This window comes from Rattus rattus, chromosome 9, assembly GCF_011064425.1.
Source record: "Rattus rattus isolate New Zealand chromosome 9, Rrattus_CSIRO_v1, whole genome shotgun sequence".
Taxonomy (NCBI): Eukaryota; Metazoa; Chordata; class Mammalia; order Rodentia; family Muridae; genus Rattus; species Rattus rattus.
Window position 1 is genome coordinate 80,179,175 of NC_046162.1, and position 25,212 is coordinate 80,204,386.

The 25,212-nt window shown below is 42.2% G+C and overlaps 2 protein-coding genes across 2 annotated transcripts in view; one reads left to right on the forward strand and one right to left on the reverse strand.

The window, feature by feature from the left end:
- The window catches only part of Tom1l1 (target of myb1 like 1 membrane trafficking protein), a 42,103-nt gene extending 25,808 nt beyond the window's left edge, over positions 1 to 16,295 (forward strand). Inside the window, exons 9-15 of the mRNA XM_032911634.1 lie at positions 3,212 to 3,269; positions 3,584 to 3,701; positions 4,908 to 5,007; positions 9,256 to 9,307; positions 11,356 to 11,461; positions 11,891 to 11,966; positions 15,089 to 16,295. Coding sequence (XP_032767525.1) covers positions 3,212 to 3,269; positions 3,584 to 3,701; positions 4,908 to 5,007; positions 9,256 to 9,307; positions 11,356 to 11,461; positions 11,891 to 11,966; positions 15,089 to 15,152 — 574 coding nt within the window. The 3' untranslated portion in view covers positions 15,153 to 16,295. The remainder of the gene's footprint in view (positions 1 to 3,211; positions 3,270 to 3,583; positions 3,702 to 4,907; positions 5,008 to 9,255; positions 9,308 to 11,355; positions 11,462 to 11,890; positions 11,967 to 15,088) is intronic.
- Positions 16,296 to 17,344: 1,049 nt separating this feature from the next.
- LOC116908480 (cytochrome c oxidase assembly protein COX11, mitochondrial) lies at positions 17,345 to 22,355 on the reverse strand. The gene is made up of 4 exons (XM_032911633.1): positions 21,946 to 22,355; positions 19,912 to 20,067; positions 18,245 to 18,370; positions 17,345 to 17,637 (listed from the first exon to the last, which is right to left on the reverse strand). Exons 1-4 carry the CDS (start codon positions 22,306 to 22,308, stop codon positions 17,455 to 17,457), a joined length of 828 nt encoding a protein of 275 aa, XP_032767524.1. The 5' UTR covers positions 22,309 to 22,355; the 3' UTR covers positions 17,345 to 17,454.
- Positions 22,356 to 25,212: the final 2,857 nt, after the last annotated feature.

The window sequence follows — 25,212 nt, forward strand, 5'->3', positions numbered from 1 at the left end:
CTCCTGCTCCCCAGGTATGAGAGATGCTCCTCTGGGCTGAAGGGAAGACTCCCTTAGGAAGGTACTGTTACCACTGAGAATTGCTAGGACTGTTTAATGGCACAGTGGCTACATTTCTAACCAGCGGATGAAGGATGAGGTGAGTCTGAAATACGAAAGAGGTAAGCAGGCCCACATTCAAATCCAGACGATGCGAGAGGATACAGATTACCTGCCTAATGTTCTCAGCCCCACCTTTAAAAAAAGAGTATCAACCCCTTTGGAAGGGTTGATTTTTTTTTTCCTGGAGTAAGTGAGATAATGTATATTAAAAACAGTTGACAGCAACTGGGATTAAACTCATGACTTTGTCCCTTGGAGGCACGTGAGTCACTGAATTATACACCGATACTTTCACTGATGCTCCATTAAGACTTTAAACATCACAGAGATTTTTCAAACACATACACATACACGTGCACACATGCACATATACATGAGTACGCACACCAACGCACACAGACACTCACATACACACGCACACACAGACACACTCTCACACGCACACACATCAATAATGAGTAAAGAGAGAGGAAGGCAAAGCCAGCAGCTATAGAGTGGTGCTTCCTTTCCCCTTCACAGCCTCCCATCCAGCACCTTGTAGGGACGACAGCTTTTTGTAAGAACGCATGACTTTGAGCCCAGCCACGGTGCCCTGGACAAACTCACAAGACTTGCTCTTTCCTATGACGTAAATCTCTGTAAGCAGAGAAACGTCCAAGGGCGACCACGTGGTTTTCAGCGTTCCTGCTGCTGTCTGGTTTTCATTTGGGAGGACTCTGTGGCCAACTGTAAGTCCATTGGTTAAGCGCCTCCTTTACGAAGGGGGAGCTTCTGTTTATTTGGTCTGGATCAGGAACTTGGATTGCTTGTTCTGACTGGGCCCTGAACAACGTGTACCACAGTGAGTGTGGTCCTTGAATCCCAAGATAGAGACATGGAGCTTCTAGGAAAGATGCTTGTCAGTTTTGCTATTCTGCCATGACCATCATGGTTTGAAACAACACAGATTATTATTGTTGTTGCTATAATAATAATGTTAATAATAATTATTATTATTATTATTATTATTATTATTATTATTATTATATCCTAACTAAGTCCTCCAGGTGAGGAGATGTGAGCGAGTGTCTCTGGGCTGTATGGCAGCTGCCAGGAGACTGCATTTCCTTTCGGAAGCCCTAAACGAGCCTCCACCTCCTTGCCTTTGCCTCCAGCAGAGGCTGCCTGCTTTCCCTGGCCTCTTTCTTCCATTTTCAGTTCCCATGCCTGCTTCAAAACCGGTTCCCATCTTAATGTTTTCACTGCTTCTTCTGGGTCCTCCTTTTCAAGGACTATTTTTATCACCTCAGTGAGCTTGTCTCTACTATCCAAGAAAATCTCCTCGCCAAGGTAGATTTGCTCATTCCTGTCGCATTCTTCAGTCCCCCCAGTTGTCCTCTAGCCTGTCCTAGCCTCTGAGCTAAGAGGACCTGGTTATCATTAGAGGAGAACATGATTCTCCTTATAACAGTCTGGTCTCCAAGTCCCCACAGATTCACCTCCATCCTACCTGCAAAACACTTCCGTCACTCCACTTGGCAAAGCACGCATTTTGCAAGAATCTAGTGATCCTCAGCCTTCCAAATGCTACCACCGTTTAATACAGTTCCTCAGGTTGAATTGATTCCCAACCATAAAACTATTTTTGTTGCTACTTCTTAACTGTGTAATTTTGCTATTGTGAATCTTAATGTAAATTTTTTTTGAGACAGTGTTTTTACCAACCCACAGGTTGAAAACTACTTATGTAAAACATAAGTGTGTTCAAGTACAGAATAAAGTTTTAAAATATTTAGGTATTTGGAGTCAGTGTGTCTTAATGGGAATACCGTAAGTTTCTGTAGCAAATTTTAATTTGCAAGCCGGTTCCATGTCTGTGTCTGTGGTATCACTCTGTGGAACTATCTGGTTTTGCCCCTAAGAGCCCATTTGTGAAGAAATGGCTCAAAGGTTCTTCCCGTTTAGCAGACAAAACACTGAGGTTCAGAAAATCAGACCCACAGGCATGTAGGGAGGGGAGAGTAATGTGGACTTCTTCAACATCACTAGTCCACCTCTCCCCTACCGTCCTAACTGCTTCTCTTTTACCTCAGTGGTCAAGCAATGGAAGAGAGAGCCAACAGTGTAAAAGGACGGTCTTCGCTTTAGGATCAAGTATCTTAAGGACGGCACACTGAACACTGACTTTTCATACACTGGAATACATGTTAATTCCCTGACAAGTTTATACCTAAATATAATTCATCCCAGTTACTCTCTCCCTCAGCTCAGTCTTATCTCTCTTGTAACTATCAACCCTCCCCCCCCCACACATGCACATGAATGCGTGCGCACATGCAAACACACATATGTGCACATACATACCTTTCCTAAATTCATAACGTGTATGTTTTGTTAAATGTCCCATTTAGTTTAATCAGGCCCATCGTCTGACTGTTGGGTTAATTTCATGAAAATTATTTTTATAATGACAAAGTAAGAAACAATCTTACATTTGAAAGTAAGAACTGGCAAGGGTGTCCCTGATTATTATGATAACACTTCATAAGTATTGAAAGTTACAGATCTAAGGGGCTATAAAAATACAACACAATTGAATTGGGATATGGAATTGCATAAAATATAATTTCAACCAAGTTTATATGTAACTAGACATCACGGCACATGCCTATAGTTCTAGCGTTTCAAGCTCAGATGGGAAGATCACAGATCTAGCCCGTCCTACATAGCAAAATACTATCTCCAAGTAGATAGATGAAGATAGGTAGGTAGATAGATAGATAGATAGATAGATAGATAGATAGATAGAATGAATCAGCTTAGAAATTACACATACTGTAGTAGTATTATTACTAGTAAGGCTAATTTCTAGAAAATAGGATGTATTAAGTGTTTTTAAAGTGTTGGTACTCTATTAACTATAAGGAAGGGTTTGGTGGCTGTTTCGTGGTGTGGGTGACTGAGTGCTGAGCTTTAAACTCTAAGCTATGTCCCCACCCCTGGAAGAGTTACTGAATGTATTTTCCAGGAATTGAGTAAGGGGGAAGGCTCAGCCCCCCTGCAGGGCTGTCAGTGTATTTAATAATGCTAGGCTTTGTTTGATAAGTGATATGACTGCTAATTTCAACAGGTTTACTCGAAACCAGCAAAGGCTTTTGGAACAGAAGAGGAACCCGACGGAAGCCAATGTAAGTGATTAGAAACGTCCTAAGGTAAATGACCCAGCATCTTACTAACTAACAGGAAGCAAAGATTCCCTAAAAACAGCCCTTTAGGTTGTCACACACATTGGCAACCTGCAGTGGGTTCGGTGGCCTGGTTTCCTCTAAAGTCCTCTAAGTAAGCAAGGACTCCGGTGCTTAGGAAAATGTACTTTATGCTACGGTGGCCTGGTGGCTGAAGTTTGCCAGGAAAATTATCCAAAGAAATGTGTGTGGAGAGAGAATGTAAAGCCACATGATTTTCCCCTCCTCCATTGTAGCTTTGTTTGCTTTGTTTGCAGACTTCCAGCGAGCCCTCTGCACCTTCCTGCGATCTCCTCAACCTAAGTCCCGTGGCGCCAGTGCCTGTGTCCAGTGAGGGACCACTCAACTCCGTGAACGCTCAGCTTTCCGGCCTAAGTAAATAAGCAACTGGGCCTTCTCTGACCAGCAGAGGAGGCTGATGGGAAATAGCTCGCCTGGGTGTCCTAGTTGAATACTTCCTGAGAAGGACAGAAGTCAGTTTGTCAGAGAACTATTGTCAGGAGGTGGGATCACTTCGCTGCCAAATGGTGGGGCTAGACCCAGCGAACGAGTGGGATGTGTCGGGGAGGGTTTGGAACTCATCCCAGTCACCTTAGTAGAATTTACCTGACTTGTCAGGAGTTATTCCCTGCTTGCTGGTAGGTAAATCTCTTCTGAACATAAACTGTTATTGTTAGAGTTCTCTGCTGTACCACAGTATCAGATAAGGGACTGATTGATGCAGATAGGAGAGTTCAGGAATCTGAGGCAAGACCCAATGGTAGTTAAATGTGAAGGTGGTGAGGAAAGCCAGTTCTGCCCGTAACCTTTGAGCCTTTCCTATTTTCGGAAGAGAGGCAATGGTTTGAAATGAAATGGTATTTGCAGAATGCACTGTAGGCTTGGAGTAGCCTTCCCTACCTGGGGGTATCTTCTATCCTTATTTCCAACAGGTTTTCTTACGCTACAAAATGAACACAACGAAAAAAATATCTACAATCTGAGTTCAGCCAAACCATAATTTGCTTTTCGCTTACATTCGTGTTTCCACAGCTAGAGTATTCAGTATTGGGTTTGTGGCTTCCTCGCAGCCTCCTTCATTTCTGAAGTATTGGTGGCTTGCTTATGTGAGCCAGCGAGCTCTGTGGAACTGCTTGATTTGGAGAGTTTTCATGGTTTTTTGTTTTGGATTTGGGGCAACAGAAGATAATTATTCCCTTTCAGTGTCTTAATATTATGGGAATTTAAGAGCTTAGAGGTAAAGCTCCATAGAAATTGTAGCTGGCCACTTTTGCACTAGAAGATGTGCAGCCCTTTCCATTTTGAATGAGTTTGAGACTTTGCAATACCCCACACATAATATTTTCCATTTATGAAAGCCTCTTTCTGTGGCAGGGATTGTCTGCCCTTGTCTCTTTTTCTGTCTCTTATAAATAATGGTGTTTAGTCTCCTTTAGAAGAAACCCTATGATTTTATGGAGACAGAAGTAACTAAATTAACCTCCTTTTTAACTGTGGAAAATTGAACATAATAATAATGGTAAACATGAACATGATAAAAATTGACTTAAAAAAATCAAACAAATGCATTTTATATTCTAGATGTCAGCTCTCAGAGTCCTGTTATAACAAACAACTTGTATCCCAGTCTTCAGCCACAGATGGATTTACTAGCATCAGAAGATACAGAAGTACCCATCTTGTAAGTAATACCAGAGGAGTTAATGCCGTGGCATTCTGGTTACTTATGTAAGAAAACATGGTGTTGTGTGACACTGTTTCTGGGGAGATGTGACCAAGCATCTACTCACCCTAGATAGGGAACCTACAACAGACCAAAGTAAAAATACCACCGAAGTCCAATGTGGTGAACCATGAGTTTTATTGGGGTTAAGTAACCCCAGGAATATGGGTGAAGGGTAATTTACAGGAGCAGAAATGACTCAAAGATGCTGCATCACCAAAAAGCCTACCTCAGCATGGGTGACAGGTCATGAAAGCTGGAAATCACTGTACAAACCTGAGTCATCTCAACAGGATAGTGTCTCTCTTCCAGGCACCTCAGGTCAGTGCCTCCTTTAGGCAGATCAGCTTATTTTTGTTTCTCCCACGTAGCTTAGCGGTCTCAGCTTCTTCCAGGTGACTCTGCTGGTCTACACCTCTTCTAGGCAGCTCATCTTGTCTAAGAGTGTCTCTCAGCAGTCTTTATGGCTGACATGCTGGGGGAGGGCGGGGCCTACTGATTCTGGTCAGTTTCAGTGACTTCCTGAAGCTATAGAGTTGATTACTTTCTAAGCATAAGGAGATGCCTTGCAGGATGGAATGGTAAACTCCCCTTAGAACATCCCGTTGTGTCACTTCCCCTTCAGCATCCTGTGTTTTAAGGAACCTCCCTCCAAGATGGACATTTTAAATCTTAGAGGAAACTGCTATACAACACATGGTACAGAAGAATAGAGACTTTACAGCCAGACAGACCTTTTGTCAAAATCTTGGCCTTGCTTCCTTTTAGCAGTTGGGCACAGTGTGAAATTCTTAGCCACTGTGAGTTGTCACTTTCCTCTAAGAATACTTCTTAGGAGTCACAGAAAGATCATCAATGTAAGTAAAATTCTTAATGTGGAACTTCATCCACCCCATCATAAACTGTCCGTATGTCTCTTTCTCTCGTTTTGTTCATAGTAGTCAGTTATGGGAAATACAGTGACCAAGGAGGATGAGGATTGATTTTGCTGAGGGTAAGGGCTGCACTAACTTCACGACATGCTTATGTACAACAGTGCTCTATGTACCCTGTGCTGAGTTTAGTTTGTTTTGTTTGTACTTCTTTGGTACAGATAGGAGACTGGGTCTTAGAGATGGAACTGGCCAAAATCCACATAGTAAATTAGCAAGGTTGCCAAAACAGAAATACCAGTGGCTCACAAACATGTGCAGTGCTTTTCAGATTTCTGAGAGAACAGGAAAACACCCAAGGTTGTTTGGTTGTCTAGTTGGTTTTATTTATTCTTTTCTTTTAGAGTGATTCACTCTATAGCACAGGCTGACCCAGAACTCCCTATGTGGCCAAGGCTGACCATAAATGCACAGCAATCTTCCTAACTCCATCTCCCAAGAGCAGGGCTCATGGTCATGAACCACCCTGTCTCGTACCATGTTATATTGTTTTCGGCCCTCAGATTGGCCAGAGTTGAAGCGTTTGATAGGAACTTGTTGGCTGCAAAACAGATAGACTCACAAACTCCTGTAACTTTATAAGGGACAAGTGACAGCGTCTCCTAAAATCAACACTCTATTTCCTTTGGACCTGCAATCTTAAATTAGGGATAGACATTAGCCGCTCTCCTGTCAGCTTGCTAAGCTTGCTGGGAAACATGAGAATCCATGAGTAATACAGAAAAATTTGCAGCAAATGTCTCCATGAAAGTCTTTAAAGACCCCAAATCTCAGCTGCTGGTGTTAAGTTACATCTAATCTGTCAGCTCCTACTCCAATGTGCTGAGGATCGCTAGAACCACGGCTAACATCACACAGCGAACTTGAAAACGCAGGACACATATCACAGTGCCAGCCCCCAAGTTCTGACTCAGTATCACGATAAAATCTCAGTTTTTCTCTTCATCCCAGGAGAATTATAAACCAGTGGTTTCAAAACAAACAAACAAAAGCCATGGCGTCCAACAATTAATTCTCTGTAGACAGTGTGCTCTGCCTTAAGTTTTTGTTTTGTTTTCTCTTTATTAATTTTGAGCAGTTCGTGATGCATGGGTATGGTTTCTCTGGACATATTTGTGTCGGATTGGCTGAGTACAACCATAGATTCCATTACAAATTCCCACAAACTAGGTGGTTTAAAGCCACGGGTTTTATTATCTCACAGTTACGCAAGCGAGATGTCTGGATTTCAGTCTGTCTCGAGTTTTTCAATAACTGCCCTCCGGCTCTTCCTCATTCGGGCGACTTGGTATTTCTTGGCTTCGCTGGTTTTTATTGCCTGTTCCAATTTCTGCCTCGCATTTTCTATGCTCACCGCCCATTGACTTGAAGCCCAATCCCATCATCCAGGTGAAAATTCCTTACTACATGCACGGAGTCCTCGTTTCTGAATAAGACCACACAGGTGCCAGGCCTTGTGACTTGGACGTGCTTTGAGAGAGGACGGGTAGCATTCAGTTCACTGCATGGGCTCTCCGGCATCTTATGAGTTTATGGCTTTCTCCAAACTACCTTTGGGGGGCTTACTTGTTCATATTTATTTTCAGTGCTACACACAGTGTGCTTTCCTGCTGGGACTCTGCCAACAGTTGTTGGCTCTGTCCCATCTCCTGAGTGTTTTAGGGCTGCCTAGTTAGTCTCTTTCCCTCTTGTTCAAACTCGAGCACTGTCTGTGATGTATGTTCAAGTTCACCAACTGCTCTGTCATCTCCACTTTACAATGAAACTGAGTCTGGATTGGTTGCTAATTTTCATTTTTAAAAACTTCTGTATGTCTTCTACTTGTTAGACATTCTCTCTCTCTCTCTCTCTCTCTCTCTCTCTCTCTCTCTCCCTCCCTCCCTCCCTCCCTCCCTCCCACCCCCTCCCTTTCTTTCTTTAAAAGTATTACTGTGTGTTTCTTCTTGGCATATTTGCACTACAATAGCTTCTTTAATATCTCCTTGGGATAGCTTCAGCATCCATGTCCTCTAGATATTCATTTCTTTTGGCTCCCATTTTACTACATTGATTTTTTTGTGTTCTTTATATGCCTAGTCATTTTGAATTATATTTTTGGCATTAGTATATGCTTGGTTTTGGTAGAATGTCATCTGTAATATTGATACTTTGGTTTTAGTAAGCGAAGAACGTGTTTAGATTCACTTCACAATTTCAGCCTGCCTCTGTATCTGGGGCTCGAAAGTCAGCTGAATTCTCTAACCCTTGCTGTGCATTTCAAATCTGTCCTGCCATGTACTGCATTGAAGTCAACCAAGAAGTCTAGTAGCAGTTTGCATCTGTGTTCTCAGTATTTTGACATCATTATGGAGACTGGATTCGTGAACATTTACGGGTCAATCTCAGGAGTTCACAATAACCTTACAAGAAAGTTTTCCTGAATTCCCCAGCCGGATGGTAGGAGAGAAAGGAACAACACCCCTCCTCATGCTGTTGAAGTCATAGCTCTGTCCACTGGAGAGGAAGTTTCCCTCATTCTAGACTTTCATCTCGTATCAGTCCATGTTGTCTCTGGAGCCAGGGCAGCCACCATGGGCTTAGCTATGTTGGGGATGTGAAGGAAGGTCAGAGGCAGCTAGGGGTATCTTTCTTGCTCCCTGCATGCAAGTGGATGCTTTCCTTTCAGTGTTTTTATCCCTTATGCCTGCATTTGGGGTTCAGGCTGCATTTAAATCTAGAGACTACCCCAAAAGGGTAAATTCAACAGTAGTTCATTGGAACTTAGATTTTGGTCATCTTTCCCAGTCAGTAATTTTCACATTCTTGACTGACTTCTGGGTTTGTTTTGTTTCCAGCTTTTATAGTGGCCTTCTGTAAGAGTAATGGGATACAAAAATGTTTTCCCCACTCCTCTTTACCCAGAATGAGAACTCTCCCATCTCTCTTCTCTCACTTTTGCTCTGCACTGCTTCTCACCATTCAGGCTGTGATGGGTGTTAGCTCTGAATGGAAAGAACGAAGGCTGTGTTTGCACTGATGTCCTGTGCACGCTCCAGGGACACAGATCCGCCACTGTCGAGGGCCGATGCGTTGGCTGCCTTTGATGTTGAGTTTCACAATCTGACCTGGAAGGCACTCGGACCAGATGGCAATGGTTATCATTTTGAATGTGAAGTGGGGTGCCATTTTTTGTGGAGTTTCCCGGCCTTATTTTCAGACCAGGAAAGTCACCTCATGTTTTTGCATTTGTGTTCTCGCTGTAGGGTAATCATGCTGTGTTATCACACTATCCTAGGTTTCCCCAGAGGACCAGCCAAAACCTCGCCTCAAGCCACACATATGATAACGTGAGTAACAAAGCCCTTTTGCTGGAGTTCTCCTAGTCAGCAGATGAGGGCGACCAAAAGCACTGTGGTTGCCTTTAAGGCTTTACTCTGCAGACCTTCAAGGTTGGCTGGCAGGGCCGTCGCTGGCGGCCTCAGTCTTTTGAAGATAGACACATTTTATTTTACTTCTTTTAGATAGATGGTTAAAGATCATGATTTAATAATTTCTGTGCTTGGGATATATATATATATCTTAACGGTACAGCACCTGTCTAGTATGCACAGTGCCTAAGTTTGATCTCCAGCACTGTAAGAAAAAAATATATATATAGTTCAACATTATCTTCATTTGCCAAGATTCCAAAGCTGTTCATCTCTCCCTCTCTAAACCCCTTCAAAGGGCAACAGTGTCTCTCCTGTAGTCACCCTTGGGCCTAGTTCCAGTCCTAGTCTTAACAAGCACTTCCTCTTTCGTGTCTCTCAAAGCCTTTATCTCATTTCATTTCTTTTTTTTTTTTTTTTTTTTTTTTTTTTTTTTTTTTTTTTCGGGGCTGGGGACCGAACCCTCATTTCATTTCTTATCCCGTCCCTTCTTCTCTCCCAGCGCTGACTTCCCTCTCGGTCTTATTTTACCTTCGTTCCTCTAGGACCCTTTGTTTCTCCGTCTTTCTCCTTTGAGACAGGGTCTCCTTTAGCCACCGTGGGCCACAAACTCCTCAGCCACATCTCTTTACCGTCTAAACAGTGGGATTAAAGGCGTGCATTACCATTCCTAGCTTTGGTTCCTGCCTTAAAATAACCAAGACTTGACAATCAACGAACTTTTATCTCCAGCCCAGACCCTGCTCCCTGAGCCCAGAATTCCCATCAAGTCTGCCAGCTTCTAGCACATTCCGTACTTCACTAAAGACTTTGCCAGGGGCCGAAAGCCTTGTAAATGTCATTGACCCCACCGTTTCCCCTTCTGCTTTAAAATGTCCTAACTGTCCGCATCGCTCCACTTTCACGCCCCAGTTGAAGCAGTCGTACAGTGGGTACTGTAATGACCTCTCCTGGTTTGTTTTAAGCTTTTGCCTCCCATGGATTCTCAGCAGCCCCGTCCCATCTCACACAGGCCCAGATGATCCCAGATTCATCGTCAACTCTTGACAAGTCAAACCCGAGCGATTTCCAGCTAAGCCACTCATCTGCACAAACCCTACCTGCTTGCCTTCCTCACAGGTTTATACTGTGAAAGCTCGGCATGGCAACCTTACTCTCCTGCCTCACTCCGGACCTCTCTTGGCTCACTGTGCTTCAACCATGACAGCCCTCCTGACTTCAGAGCCTAGAAACCTGTGCTCTCTAATAATCAGTCAGCACTGTCTGATGGTCCCCAGAGCTGAGGCATTCATTCCCAGGCCGTCAGAGCGAGTCCCACTCTACCTCAGCCTCTCTCCTCCCATATCCTGCTTCCACCACAGAGCAGGCCACTGGACACTGATTACTATTTTGTCTGTTTTATTTCCAGTCTTACTAGTGCCCAGGACATACTTGTAGGATGGAGGAGGAAACTACAAAGTGTTTTTGATGATGACAGGGTCTTGCTATGTAGATGGGGTGAGCTTCAAGTTCATCGTCTTCCTGACCCAGCCTCTCAGGTGTGCCGGCCAAACCTAGATCAAGAAGATGTTTATCCTTATTGGTTTTTGCTTTGATAGCATCACTGCACGCCTACTTGTAAACTGAACTTTCATTCCTGTTCAAGGCTGAGATTTCACACGCAGAGGGAGGCAGAAGCTAGACTAGGCCACCTGTTTCCAATTCCTCCTTAAAAACAGTGTTTCTTTTTAAATACATTTTACTTTTTATGTGGGGAATGGAACGTGAGGAGCAGGAAACCATGCGGAAAAGTAGTCCATTCTACAAGTAGTTATTGCTATAAAACAGAAGTAGTAACGATGACTCGCTCTCACCCCGCTGAGTGTCTCTGGCTCTTGGCACAGTGCCATTTGGAAGCCAGGAAATCTAAGTGAGAAAAAATGCTTGCCATAGAATGGATGCCTGAGCATGTGTTATACTTTTCCCAGTTTCTGGATCACTCCAGTTCAGTATTGCTACAGCCAGTTAGCCTGCACACTGCCCCAGCAGCGCCGTTGAGCCAGAGGCTGCCACCCTTGCCGAGCAATCATCCAGGTATGGAAGACCTTACACCTTGCGCCAAATAAGTAAATCCGTGAGAATGCCGGAGTCTGCCGGGAATTATTACCTCAAGATAGGGGAGAAATGCAGAGAGCACATTTTACATTGAAGCTCCATGGACTCTTGAATTCAGGGATCGCCCTCTGACTCACGTTAGATTATAAAAGTACTTGTGAACTGAATGTTGTATTAGGTTCACACTAAAATAAATAAAATCTTCGCTGAGGCTTGGAAAAGGTTTTATGTATAGATCCATGGAACTTAGTAGCATTTGAACAGTCTGTTTTGGTTGCATTTGTTAGAATTATATACTCCATATCTAAAAGAAATATCTGGTACTGTTAAATAGATATGAATTGTGCACACTCTTCACAAGCACATTGTGTACTTACTGGTCTTTTTTTTTTTTCTCTCCACCTAAAGTGTTAAAAAACAGTGATCTCCAACCACCCAGTTACTACGAGGTAATGGAGTTTGATCCCTTAGCTCCCACTACAGAGTAAGTCATTTATAAAATTATTAATTTATGTTTTGTTGTGACTCCCTTTGATGACACAGCTAACTGAGCTTGGCCATTCATTTAACTTTGTTTAGCTCTTGGCAGAAATTGATTACCTTATTAGGAAGATTTATTCGATTTTATGGTGGCTATTCCTCTTAATGGCCTTATTGCTCTCTGAGAAAATGATAGGGTCGCACGTTAAGGACGAACTGGAACCAACATTCTGCGTAGATCGGGGGTGTGTCTTTAGCTTGGGGGGTGGGGAGGCAGTATTCATTGACAGCCTGTTAATGCCGCATTTTAAAAGTTTCTCCCGGAACTGAATCAAAAGATATGTAAAAGAACTTTTTGTGTTCAACATGCATGGCAAAAATATCACTAAAATGACTATTAATGTTAAAGGGGTTTTACAGCCAGGAATAGCCATAAAGGACTCATATACTTTGAGTACAGAGGAGACAGAGGTAGGAGAGCCACAAGCGAGGCCAGTGTAGGCTACATGGCGAGACCTTAGCCAAAAGAAAATCTTTAAGGTAGTATCATCACGTAATGATTTCCCGTTTGCCGAGCTGTATATGAGATCATCATAGGGTTTTATTATTGTTTGTGTTCTATTTGCCTGCACGAATGACTGCACACCACATGTGTACTGTGGAAGGAAGAGGAGGGAATCAGATTCCTTATAGGCCGCTCTAACACCTCTCTGTGGGTGCTGGGCATTGACCCCAGGTCCTCTGAAAAGCAGCCAGTGTTAACCGCTGAGCCATCTCTCCAGCTCCGTATCATATCACTGACCCTCTCGTCCCCGTTAAAAATGCTCAAAACAAGTTTTTGGAAATTACTATTCAGAAACTGGTAACCTGGTACCAAATATTAGATATTTGGTAATCTGTATCTGGTCCCAGTGTATTAATTTTTTTTGATCAATGCAGAATTTAAAGTGTACGTTTTAAAAATTAATTACCAATAGCTTAAAACTAAAAGAACCAGAACAGTCAGAGCCTCTCAAGCTTTGGGATACTGTAGAAACACCAGGCCTACATGTCTATATTCTGGCGAAAGTGGTGGGAGAGAGGAGTATCTGTCTCCTGTGCAGAGTATATTCTGCTGTTCACCACAGTCCACTTGAGCCATGACTGCCAATGGCCTGATACACGTAAGCATTAGATATCCGTCACCATTTATTAGTAAACCTTAATGGACTCTGGAGGCCTTCCTGCCCTGAGTGCCGGGATTATAGGCGTGTACCACCGCACCCAACTGCTAACATTTCCTAACCAGGATGATGGCACTTCCCCAGGTAATGCTTGGTAAAAGTAGCTATGCCATTGTATATGAGTAGAGAAACTGGTACTGAAATTCATGTCCAGCTATGTCAGGTTCCGAGCCTATTCAGATTAACAGCTTTAAGTAGGTATGTCATGTCTAGGCACCTCAGGGGAGATAGCTATCTGGTCAGTAGCAAGCTGGAGAAGTAAAACCCTCAACTCTACCACTGTGGTCCTTGCTTTGTGGAGACTGAGCCTTAGGTCTGTGGAAGGTCTGATTAAATCCAGGAACTTATAAGAAAAAGACTCTTGGAAATTCTGGAGCTTTCACATTACTTAGCTAGGAATCCCAAGCCAAGAATTTTCTTTTTGTCCTAGTGGGACATATATTCATCTCCGGGATACATATAATTCTCTTGTTGAACATTTCCTGTATATTGAAGGCAATGACTATTACCTAGTTTTGAACAAGACAAGCTCTCTGTTGTTATATACATCAACTATAATGTGGAGACAGATGTAGACTGGCAGCAAGTATTTGCCATTCGTGTCGCTTGTAAAGGGTATAGTGACTGGGGTTGACGGAACAGGAATAACATAAATGAAGACTAGAGGGGAGTTAGAGAAGGCAGCCTTGCTAATTGTTGCCAAGCCTACAAAAGAACTTGAATAGAAACCCAGTACAAAGTTTCAGCACAATGAGCTGGAAATGCCAAGGCGGAGAATGAAGAAAGTAATGGGGATCTGGTGCCAGATGTGGAAACCTAACTTGTGCATAGCTCGGATGAAGTCTACCCAACGTACAAACAGGTCAAGAACCGAAAACTCGATGATACATGGACATAGGGGATTTTGTTAAAAAGCCATTTTAGTGAATTAGAGACAGAAACCATATTTTAATGTTAAAGTTAGTGAAAGTGAGTACGAACACAAATGTTAAAAGATGGGTGTGGCTTGGGAACTAGAGGATCATTGGGGTAGGTTCTAGTAGCTATGGGATGAGACTGCACTGGGATGAAACCTGGAGCTACTAAGGGCTAGAACTTCTCAGAAGTGACCATGTGGAAAAGAGGGCACTTGCTGAAGAGCTTTTTGAGAAGACAGAGGTTGACAGGACTGAAAGGAAGGGGAAATGCACATGAAAATAAACTGGAGAGATTAGAAAGAAAGTGAAGTTTCCATGTCAGATGGGCACCTTGGACATGCGCTTTCTCCCTGAGAGACAGAGAAGACTGGTTTAAGGAGGGTATAACTGCCTTATGGAAAGTAAGGCTACAGTTTGTAGAAATATTGTAAAAATATGGTCTGTTTCATGGTGTTCTTATTTTGGAGACCTCCCAGTGTTTTGCTACCATTTTATATATGAATGTTATCTCTGGGTACAGACATTTTTGAGATAGAAAAATACATAGAAAAAGCTGAGGCAAATCATTAAAAATTATAATTTATTAAAGGTACAAAGATGACCAATACAAGCTACAGGTTTCTCCCAAGTCTAGACTATAATACAATGTTAAATAAGGCAGACTTAATTTTTTAAAATATTTTAAAACTCAGACCTTTATCTTTGAAGTAAAAAAAAAAAAAAACCAAAAAAAACACAAAAAAAACAAAAAAAAAAAAACCAAACTGCCCAAATTTGAGTCATAGTTTAAATCAAAAGTAAAAATGAGTTTTAAAAGACAGGAAAGAATCTAACATTAGATGTTTTGTTAGAATAAGCTCCAGATTAGTTTTAATTCACATGATGCATGACCTCCCCCCAAAAGCCTGTAATTTTAGTTCTAGTGGTAGTAATATGGTACTTTGAAACTGATGTGTAATTCTTCTGCCTTGGTGACTTTTTTTCAGAGCTGTTTATGAAGAAATTGATGCTTCCCACAAGAAAGGAGCTCAAAGCCATAGTGAATGCTGAGGTAAAAGACAGCTAATTTCAGTGGCATTATCACATTCTGTATGAAATTCTTTAAGGACCACATCAGTCTGACACATGTTTTAGTACAATACCAAGTTCCTCTAAATTACTTAGTGATGACCAGTGCTCACTAATGAAATACAATCTCTGTGCTCTTATCTAGGTGTGGAAATTCAAAAGTTGGTTTTGGGTATAGTATTAATGCTAATAAAGCCAGATGATCAGTAGGAATCCCTTGTCACTTTAATGCAGCTCTTATGGCTCTGGTGTGCAGTTCGTATCTGCACCAACAGAAGCCGTCCTTAGTGCTCCTGCACCACTTACCCTATTTACACACTACTGGAAACCTGATCCTGAGCCACTGACCTCTTCCCTTTTTATTTCCTTCTCATCACCAACCGTGGGGGAAGTACATTCTGGCCTTTGTACTGCTTAACTGTGGTCTTCCAGTCCTTCAGGAAGGGCAGATAGGCCAATGTCTTCCTTTTATTTCAGACAGATGAACTAAGCATCATAAAGGGTCAGCTCTCTAAAGTAGTCCCTGATCAACTGAGGCCTGGAAGACAAGACCTGCCAACAGGGAAAGCCACAGTGGATCATTTCTCTGCTGGAAGCTTCAACATAAAAGCTAACTCTTTTTGGGCAACACTGCTGTTCCTGACAATGGCTCAAGATTTCAGGAAAATCTGGTTGTAACAACTTCAGCAGAAGGAAAACTGCCTAGTACTAGAGCACCTGGTTAAACTGTAGACTCTTATGTTGTGCAGGCATTGCGCCCAGTGCAAATCATGACAGACCTATGACAGGGTTACTTTAAGATCCTATTAGAAAACATTGTAAACAGATGGGGGAAGGAAGAAAATGAGTGCCTTTATTGAACTGAATCTGAATGTAGAGTTCAGTTTGTATTTGTTTATAAATAACATTTTGGTTTAGAATGGCTTGAAAGACTTGATGACTTTAATTGTATTTCAAGTGCCTGAGGAGGCCACTGCATCAGGCGGCCTTTAGGTGTAGTTAGTTCTTTATAATGTTAAACATTCTTGCCTTTTATTATAATTCACATTCTGATTTGAAACAAAGATTACTGGAAAACAGGGCAATGCATCATTCACGTAAAATTAAATTACTATTAATTTGTCAGAGTTGTGTTGTTTTTGTTCTGTCTTCTAGTTTAATGAGCTTTTATGCCAGTAAGTCTTCACAATTTCACCCATCCAATGATAACGTTAATGAACTTGGAATTATGGTGGTAAATGCTAGCTTAGCCAGCAGGTGTAATTCTGTTAGATCATGATACCATCATTTCCATGTTATCATCTATTTTCAGTACTCTGAATAAAACAGCACTCAAGCCTAACAGAAAAGCCACGCTTGAACTAAAAATGCAAACTTGGGACCAAGTGACTCCTCTTCCACTGAGTTTTTAACTGTTGATTCAGCCAAAGAAAGCTCAGTAGCTGAAGGCATTCGCTACCCTGTCATACTCAGAGACCCCATAGTAAAAGAAAATGCTCTCCCACAGCTTGCCCACTGACTACTACATTGTCTGCTGCAGCATGGGTACCATTCATCTTGCACACATACTGAGAAAATAAATACATTTTTAAATGGTGTCAGTTTATACTAAAGGAAGAGCAGCCTGCATGCTATGAACTCAAAGAGTTGCACACAGTTTCTTTCTTGAGGTTTTCAGAGACATTATTACAGGTACAAAGGGCTAATAGTTCAGGAGCATAGGCCGAACTATTAAAGCAGTTTACATGTGTGTGGGCAGCCAGCGCATGCATATACAGGCAACACGATTCTGCTGGCTCAGCCTCCTGCTCACTGTGAGAACTCTGGGATCACAGAGGTGAGCTACTACACTCACTCTTCTCAGGCTGGTTCCAGCAACCAGAATTCAAGTTGTCAGTCCTGTGTGGCAAACACTTCAACCCACTGATTCACCTGCCTGGCCCATGATGCAGTTTTCAATCGTCACACTTGTGGCACATTGGGCAGTCATATACTCTCCAGGCTTGGGATATGAAGAACGTTCATATTCTATTACTTAAAACAGCAGTGTTCACTTCCTGCCCTTAAGCACCATCACAGGACAGCAGCATTTTCTCACCACAGACTGAGTTTTGAACTTCTTTTCTCAATCTTAAGTGGGATAAATGAATTGCAAAGAAAGAAAGGCAAAACCATTTAAAATACAAGTTTCAAAATACATTACTGTAGAATATTTCTCTTCTGAGAAAGCACAATACATGATTTTCCAAAAATCGCAAATCTGATGCAGGTCTTGGGAGCTACTTCAATTGTAGCCTGGAACTGCCAACTTGTGCCCTTCCTTCGCTTCAAAAAAAGTGTAAGAAAGAGTGATAAGGTCGACATTCACCATTCTTGGATCTTCTGCAAATTCAGGATCAATGTAGAAAAACACTGGCATATCTACTTCTTCTTGTGGATTAAGCCTTTGTTCTTCAAAACAGAAGCACTACAAATTATAAAACGATACTTGGTGAGTAACAGGCCTACTCTATTACTTAAAACAAAACAATATTAATTTCCTGCCCTTAAGTGCCATTATGGGACAACAGCATCTTTTCATGGAAGATTGACTTTTGCTTTAAGGGTTACAAACACAGTAGCCAGATGTGGTGATGCAGCCCTTTGATCCCACCACTTGGAAGCAGAGGCAAGTAGGTCTCTGTAAGTTCCAGTCAGCCTTGGTCTACATAGAGTCCCAGGATGGTCAGGACTATGCAGACCCTGTCTCCAAACAAACAACAGGAGCAAACACTGTCTAGCTGGTGTTGGCAATGAAGAGTTAAAGGGGGAAAAGGCTTTATAGTTAGAGAAAATAGTACTAAGTGAGGGTTTTGCTTTGTTTTTTACTGAATTAGGGTCTCACACTGTAGCCTAGAATCCATTACATATCAGCTCTACCTTATGGCCTTGCTCCCATTTCAGCCTGTTGAGTACTAGGATTAAAGGCATGAACTACAACACCCAGCCAGAAAAGAATTTTTAGAAATTAAAAGCATTTAATTCAGATTAAGCAGTTTCTCAAACATTTATCATAAAGTTTATATTCAGCTTACCTGTATTTTATTGAAATATTGTCCGGCTTCAAACGGTACAACATTATATGTAGAAATTCCAATTACTGGTTTGTCAGTAGGATTCTTAGCTTTATAAAATGCCAGTGCAGTCTCTCCTGGTACCACCTATTTTAATAAACACACATTAACTCTAGTGCCATTCTTTCCTCCTGCTAAATTAAGTCATATTATTTGCCTATTCATTGGACCTTACTACCTAACCCAATATACCATGAATATTGCAACAAGCCTATCTTAGTTTCAGATTGTATTTGCTTATGTCAATAAGGAATCAATTATGAATATCCCTGCTGGTTGTCTGACATTCTTCAAGCAATAACCTGCAAATTAGTTACAATGTATCGAAAGACAAGCCAAGCAAACCACAGCCCAACTACTTTCTAATAGTTAAACCAGAATGTCATGATGGCCGAATCTTTTTAAAGGATGCCAATGTTAAACTTACCTTAACTCTGAGTGCCTTGAATATACAACCAGAGTAAAACCAACTGAACAAAATCTGTTAAGCAGTTAATAATTTGAAAAATTAAAAACAAACAGCTGCAACCATGGCCGCCATCGCATATCCTGTCGCCTGTACCAATTCACCATCACCCTGTTACTCCCATGCAATTTGAACCATTATCCAAAACTGTAACCTACAAAATCCTTAATGAAGATTAGGTGATGTTTACTAAATTGGACAAGCACTAGGATTTAAGGGTTTGTTAATAATAATGTTTGAAATTAAGGCGTTTCTGAGTCATCTCCATTAGCATGCAAATCTTACTTCAAATCCTCCCAGGACTGCAATTAGTAAAAATTTCCAAGCATTTGGATACAATATAGAAGTATAGTTACTTCTGTTACTATTGAAATAATTACCTCACATCTTTAAATATTTCTGGTACTGGGGATGCTTAGTTCAGGGGTGGACTGCTTGTCTAGCACATAAAAGACCCTTGGTTCAGACCTCAGTACTTTCTCCTTCCCCTAAAATTACATCTTTTTTTTTAAGGAACACAAATACTTATGATAAAGCAGTAAATTATTTTTATTATTTTTATTATTACCAGTGATTCTCCACATTTTTCTTATTATCATCTCTTCTAGAGTAAGTCAGAAAGCTATATAACATGACCAGGTACTACTTTAAACTCAACATTAATGACTAAGGAATTCAAGCAGCTTCTAATCACGATTATAAACACACGGCATTGTTACAAGTTATTAAAGGTTAAAATATACCCAGCACCATACAAAGTACAAGCCTCTATATCTCTAATTCACATAAATCTTAATGCCATGGTTGAATATTTTAAGGAGATATTAATGTTAAACTGACCTTAAATCTAATTACAATAAATTTACAATATAACTGACTGAATAAAACTTTTGGTTAAAACAAAGGTTAATGCAGGGAGAAATCAAGAAAAATAGCGAGTAAGGTAGGACCATGAGTTTTAGGGCAGGTTGGGCTACACATTGAGAGTCTGTCACAAAAAAATCTCTAAATTGTTACATTCAAAGGGAAGTAGACATTTCCAAAACATTAATAATTCAATAATTACATTTCATGAGTTATATTCCACAATTATTGAGTGTAATTATTCGTGGGGTGTCCTAGCATTTTGAAATGCACTGAGGCAAGTGTAATCGTCACTCACATAGATCTCTGTTTGCTGAGGTCTGAAGTTCCACTGGAGACTGGCGTGAACGTCAGCATTGAAGGTGACCTTAATGATCCGGTCCTTAACAGGCACCATGTTTTCAATCTGGTCTGAGGCGTGCCCAGCCACTGCTGATCCTCCAAGTCCAGTAGTCTAGAACAAGACACTGGCAATGGTAAGCAGCAAGTTTTAGATCTTCACTGATTTACTCGATAAAAGCAAAATTTTAAACGACTGAATGTACTACTTGCAACCAAACTGTATGCCACCCCAACCACTCCTGTAACAACTGCATCAATGGCTCTCTGAACTTGTTAAAACGATTCCTACATTCTCAGCAGTGAGTCATTTTAAAAAGAAGATTTTGAAGACAAACTGTCTCTGAGAGGATAGCAACAATTTCCAAGTGTAACTTTCATTAAACACATTTCCCTTCACTGCTAGTATATTTTAAATAAACTATTATCCACTTAAAAAAGTTTATCTAAACCTAGTCATTTCAACATAAACACAGAGATATCTAACTTTTCCATGTTCCTGTTTATACTTTACCGTGCCATGGGTTTTATAGTTTATAATGAGTTCATAACGTTATTTTTATATTGTGCTTTCCTAGGGCATCATAAATGTTTTCCTACATTGGAGGATTAATGTTTTGCTGCCTCTCAACCGTAATTCTCTGCATACACATAGCTTATTTATGGTTCAACACAAGTTAATGAGTACCTGACTTTTTCTTCTGGCTACTCAGCCAACCACCATAAAGTAGCAAAAGAGTAATTTGTGTCTGATGTTTCCTCATTGCCATTACTTCTTCATTGGATATGGAGGTGGTGCTATTTCCAAGCCTTATTGCTGCCTGAGGTTACTGGATAATTAACCTGCCTACACTAGAAAAACAAAGGACCATATCTGAGGCTAAAGGAAGACCCTAAAGAACTACCACATTAATAGTTTACTATCTTTCTTTCGCTTCTTAAACACGTTACTTAGCTTTTTCAACTTCTCTCAACATTGTCAAATTACACTTTAATCCTAAAAGATAAATCATAGGGCAAGTGCTTGACCTTTTTTTTAACAGATAAGGATAGGATTCTGTGAAGACTGAGTTTTAAGATGAACTATTTTTTTTCATCAATTTAAATCGGCTGAATAAAAAGCAACTTAAGTTTGTCCTCCTCCAATAACAATTCCTTATAGGGTTGGGGATTTAGCTCAGAGGCCCTGGGTTCGGTCCCCAGCTCCGGGAAAAAAAAAAAAAAAAAAAAAAAAAAAAAAAAAAAGAAAAGAAAAAGAAAACAATTCCTTATGTATTCTAGGGACATATTAGTGAAGTTTCTCAAGTTTGGTGTTTAAAACTAGACAAAACAGGTAGAAATCAGAAAAATGATGTCCTGAGCTCAGGCCTGAGTCAGTCATAGTTTCCCTGGGTTACATTTTAATCTGCTCATAAAATGGGACCATTCTATGGCTTCTTATATGTCCCTCCTTTATTTCTTGCTCGGTGTAACAAACGGTGTAATACAAGTAACAGGGCACTTTTTTGGACATACCAGCGTTTAACGTGGAACTTTTTAGGCATTTTTTTTTCTTTTTTCTTTTTAACCCATCGCTAGCCTAGCCTAGCCTGATTCTAATCTAACCTGACGGAAGCATGTGAACATACACGCAGGAGTGTCGATTCCATTTCTGTCGGACTCAGGACTGCTGTATTCCTGGCACCTTAGGTTGGACAGTTATTTGGGGTGTCCTGTGAACCTTCAGGTATGTGACAGCCTCTCTAACCTCTACTCACGAAGTGTCTGCAGTACCCCATCCCTGGGCTTCACAGAATGGCTGTACTGATTGCACTTGGAGGGGTGGCACCAGCACCCTCATTACCGGAACCTGCTTCCCCATGCAGTTTTCCTTAGTGACCTTGGGTACGTCCTTCCCGCTCTGGAACCGAGGCGACCACGGGTGGGTAACCTCGGCCTCCGGGACAGGGTGATGGCTCAGGTGGGATCCGTGCCGCGCCCCGTCCCTCCCTACCTGGCAGTAGAGCCGATAGAGGGGCACCGCGGCGTACGAGGCCCCCAGCATGCCCACGGCGGCCGCGGCCACGTACGTGAGCACCGTCTTGTTCCGCCGCCGCCACTCGTCTTCCTGCGCCCGCTGGAAAGGGTTGCTGCTCTTCGGCCGCCGTGGCGGCTGCGCGGCGGGACCCCGGGCCCCGCTCGGGCGCTTCCATGTCCCGAGGCGTCTCAGTCCCTGCTCCACGCCTCCGAGCCCATTCCACCCCGGCCTAAGACCCCGCTCTGCGTTCACCACCGTCCGGCCCGACCACCCGGGCTGGCTCCAGCCCCGGCCACACAAAGTGATGAACCTCCATCCCGGACACCAGAGCCCTCCCATAACCCCCCGGAAAGAACGCCCGCCTGTCAGGGCCGCTAGGCGAGATCTCGCGACACTTCCGGAGTCTCGCGGTCCCGGGCTCAAGCTCCGCTGCTGCCTTGACTACCAGATTCCACAGGTAGCAGTCGCGCTACGGAGGCCGGGTGGCCCGAAGAGGGTAAGTTCGCGTTTTTTTGCTAGGCGACTGTGCCTCGCACTTTGTTTCCTGATGATGCTTCTTTAATTTACTTTGAGGAAAATGCATTTGGGCCTTCGGCGTGCAAACTCCTCACCGGAGAGTGTACTCTCATCTTCCCAAACTCCGCCAGCCTTTGTCTTGACCTAGCGGCCCCCAGCGGCAGCTCTGCCGCGGGGCTTCCACTTGGGGTTCGCTAAACCCCATCGCTTACTGCCTCTGACCGAGCTCGGGCAAACTTGCCTCTTTCAGGAACATTTTACTGTGAGAACCGCATTTCTCTCCAACACTCTCGACTTGTGCATCTTCTCAGCCCCAAGGGCAGATGTCTTCTACTGCGCGGATAGCCTCCCTGCTCTTTACCCAGCAAAAACATCAAGTCAGAGAGCCGCCGCCGGAAAAATTAAGTTTGTTCAGAATAGAGGGGCCAGGACATCAGGGCCTTTAAATCTGAAGGAATAAGGATGTGCATCTTGCAGGCAGAGACTCCTGGGGAAATATGCTCTATATAACTTTCTTCAGTTCTCCAATGCTCCACAAACAATGCTCCACTATTAAATAGCACTAAGAGCAGACTCGGAAGTTAAGCATTAATGAATTTACTGAATCTTGTCCCTGCATAAATTTTATTTTATTATGACTTCTCCATAACCTGATGGCTTTATTGTGTGAGTGGAAATCACAGTGGTTCATGACTATAATGTTATTGTCCCATTCCTTGAGGCATGGTAAGAATTTTATACAGTTAGATCGTTTCTTTTTCAAAAAAAAAAAATTCTTTCGAATTAATTCTTTGAGGGTATTTTACTCTGTATTTGGGTCATATTCATCCCCCACTCCAGGCTCCTCCCAGAGCTACCCTCCCCCAACCCTAGTGAGTCCAGTCTGAAGGCGAACTAACTCATGGATGTGTGCTGGTCTATGAGTGCAATCTATGTGATGGATCACACCGTTAAGGAAAACTGACTTTCCTCCATCCAGAAGCTATAAGAAGCCAATAGCTCTCTTGGGCCTACCTTTCCACCTCCGTGAAGCAAGAGCTTTTTTTCTGATGGCCAGGGTGGGTCTAATTATCCCCACTCTGGATTAGAACTAAAGGCCTGAAGAGCTGTCAGTCAGTCAGCACCTACCCCTTGACTTTTACAGAACCATACATCTTTTAAACTTTGCTGCAGACCATCCCAAATTAGTCAGGCACAATCACTTTTGTTATTGATTGCGGTCTCTACTGAAGGACTCAGAAAGTAAATGTAAATAAAGAAATTTCAAGGAACAGTGTCTGCTATGGAAATAGCTGAGGGCATGAACTAGTTGAGAGTGACAATGGGGAGGGATTCGGACGTTCTGTCTCTGTCGGAGGTAAAATAAGGTCTTCCTGGAGATGACATTTCAGCCTACTCTCGAACTGTGAAAAAAGAGCTACCCCGAGAGGCAGCAATCTCACGTTGAGTGCAAGAACAGAGGTAGAAATAAGTTGGAGAGGATTAAAGAATAACCAAACCAAACAACAACAAGAAACAGGGTCCTTGCGAACCTTGCATAATGAGCAGAGCTAACAGTGGAAGGAAACAGGGTCACAGCAGGCCCAGACACCCGATACTGCAGAGCCATTTAAGCCACTTCTAAGAGAAGTTTAGTGTTAGGAACACGGGAGAGATCTGGTCTGATCTGATTCGCACTGAAGGAAGAACATGATGTTAGTCACACGGTGGGAATGAACAGGACAAGGGTGGAAGCAGGAGTGAAGGGCATCTCTAGCTTCGTGTCAGTGGAGGTGATAGCATTGAGGAAGTAACTGCGTAGCGGCCACAGAGCCACTCAGTTGCAGCGCCAAGGGCTCTAGTCACCGTCTAGGACATCACTCTAGTACATTGTCACAGAAGTTACAGAATTCAGACTACAATTTTTTCTTCCATCTTGTTAGGACAGGATCACCCTTTCCCACTGCATGTACCTTGATTCTTACACCAGACTGTCAAAATTTTGAGAAGGAGATCTCTCATGTTTTAGTTTCCTGTCAGCGTAGCTTCGCATCGCATGTGAGGGGCTGGAGAGGTGGCTCAGGTGTTAGGGTATTTGCTGTTCTTGCAGAGGTCCCGGCTTCCCTTCCAGCACACATCTAGGGACTCAGAACTGTCTCTGACTTCCGTTCCTGGGGGCGTGATTCTAACTTCTTCAGGCACTGCACATACATGGCACACACATGCACATACGTGGCACACACACGCAGACACTATACTTGTAAACTTTTTTAAATCTTATGCTAATGTTAATGTGCTTAAAGCCAACCATTTATTTTCTCTAACTGTTTCCCCCTTCCAGGCATTTTTTTCTCCATTATTCAAAGCACCTATATAAATATATCAGTAATAGGGTTGCAATCATGACTGCTTTTATTTATTGATTGGAACTGAATATCTGAGGAGCAGCCATTTTGATAGCAGTAAAGTGATATAGATCTCTCTAGATTTCTCTTTTAATAAAATAAAATAGGAACCAATCCAGTTCCTGTATGATACTGTAAAATGACAGCCCATGTTTATCGAAGTGTTTCTGGATGACAATTAAAATGTTTCAATCTCCAATTGTCACTCTGAAATCATTTGAAAGTTATATAAACATTGCAGAAATAATAAATTATCTACTTATCCTTCACCTGGTTTCCATGATCTTAGAGATCTTTGTACCATGGAGAAGAGAGCAGACAGGCAATATTCTGGCACTGTAAA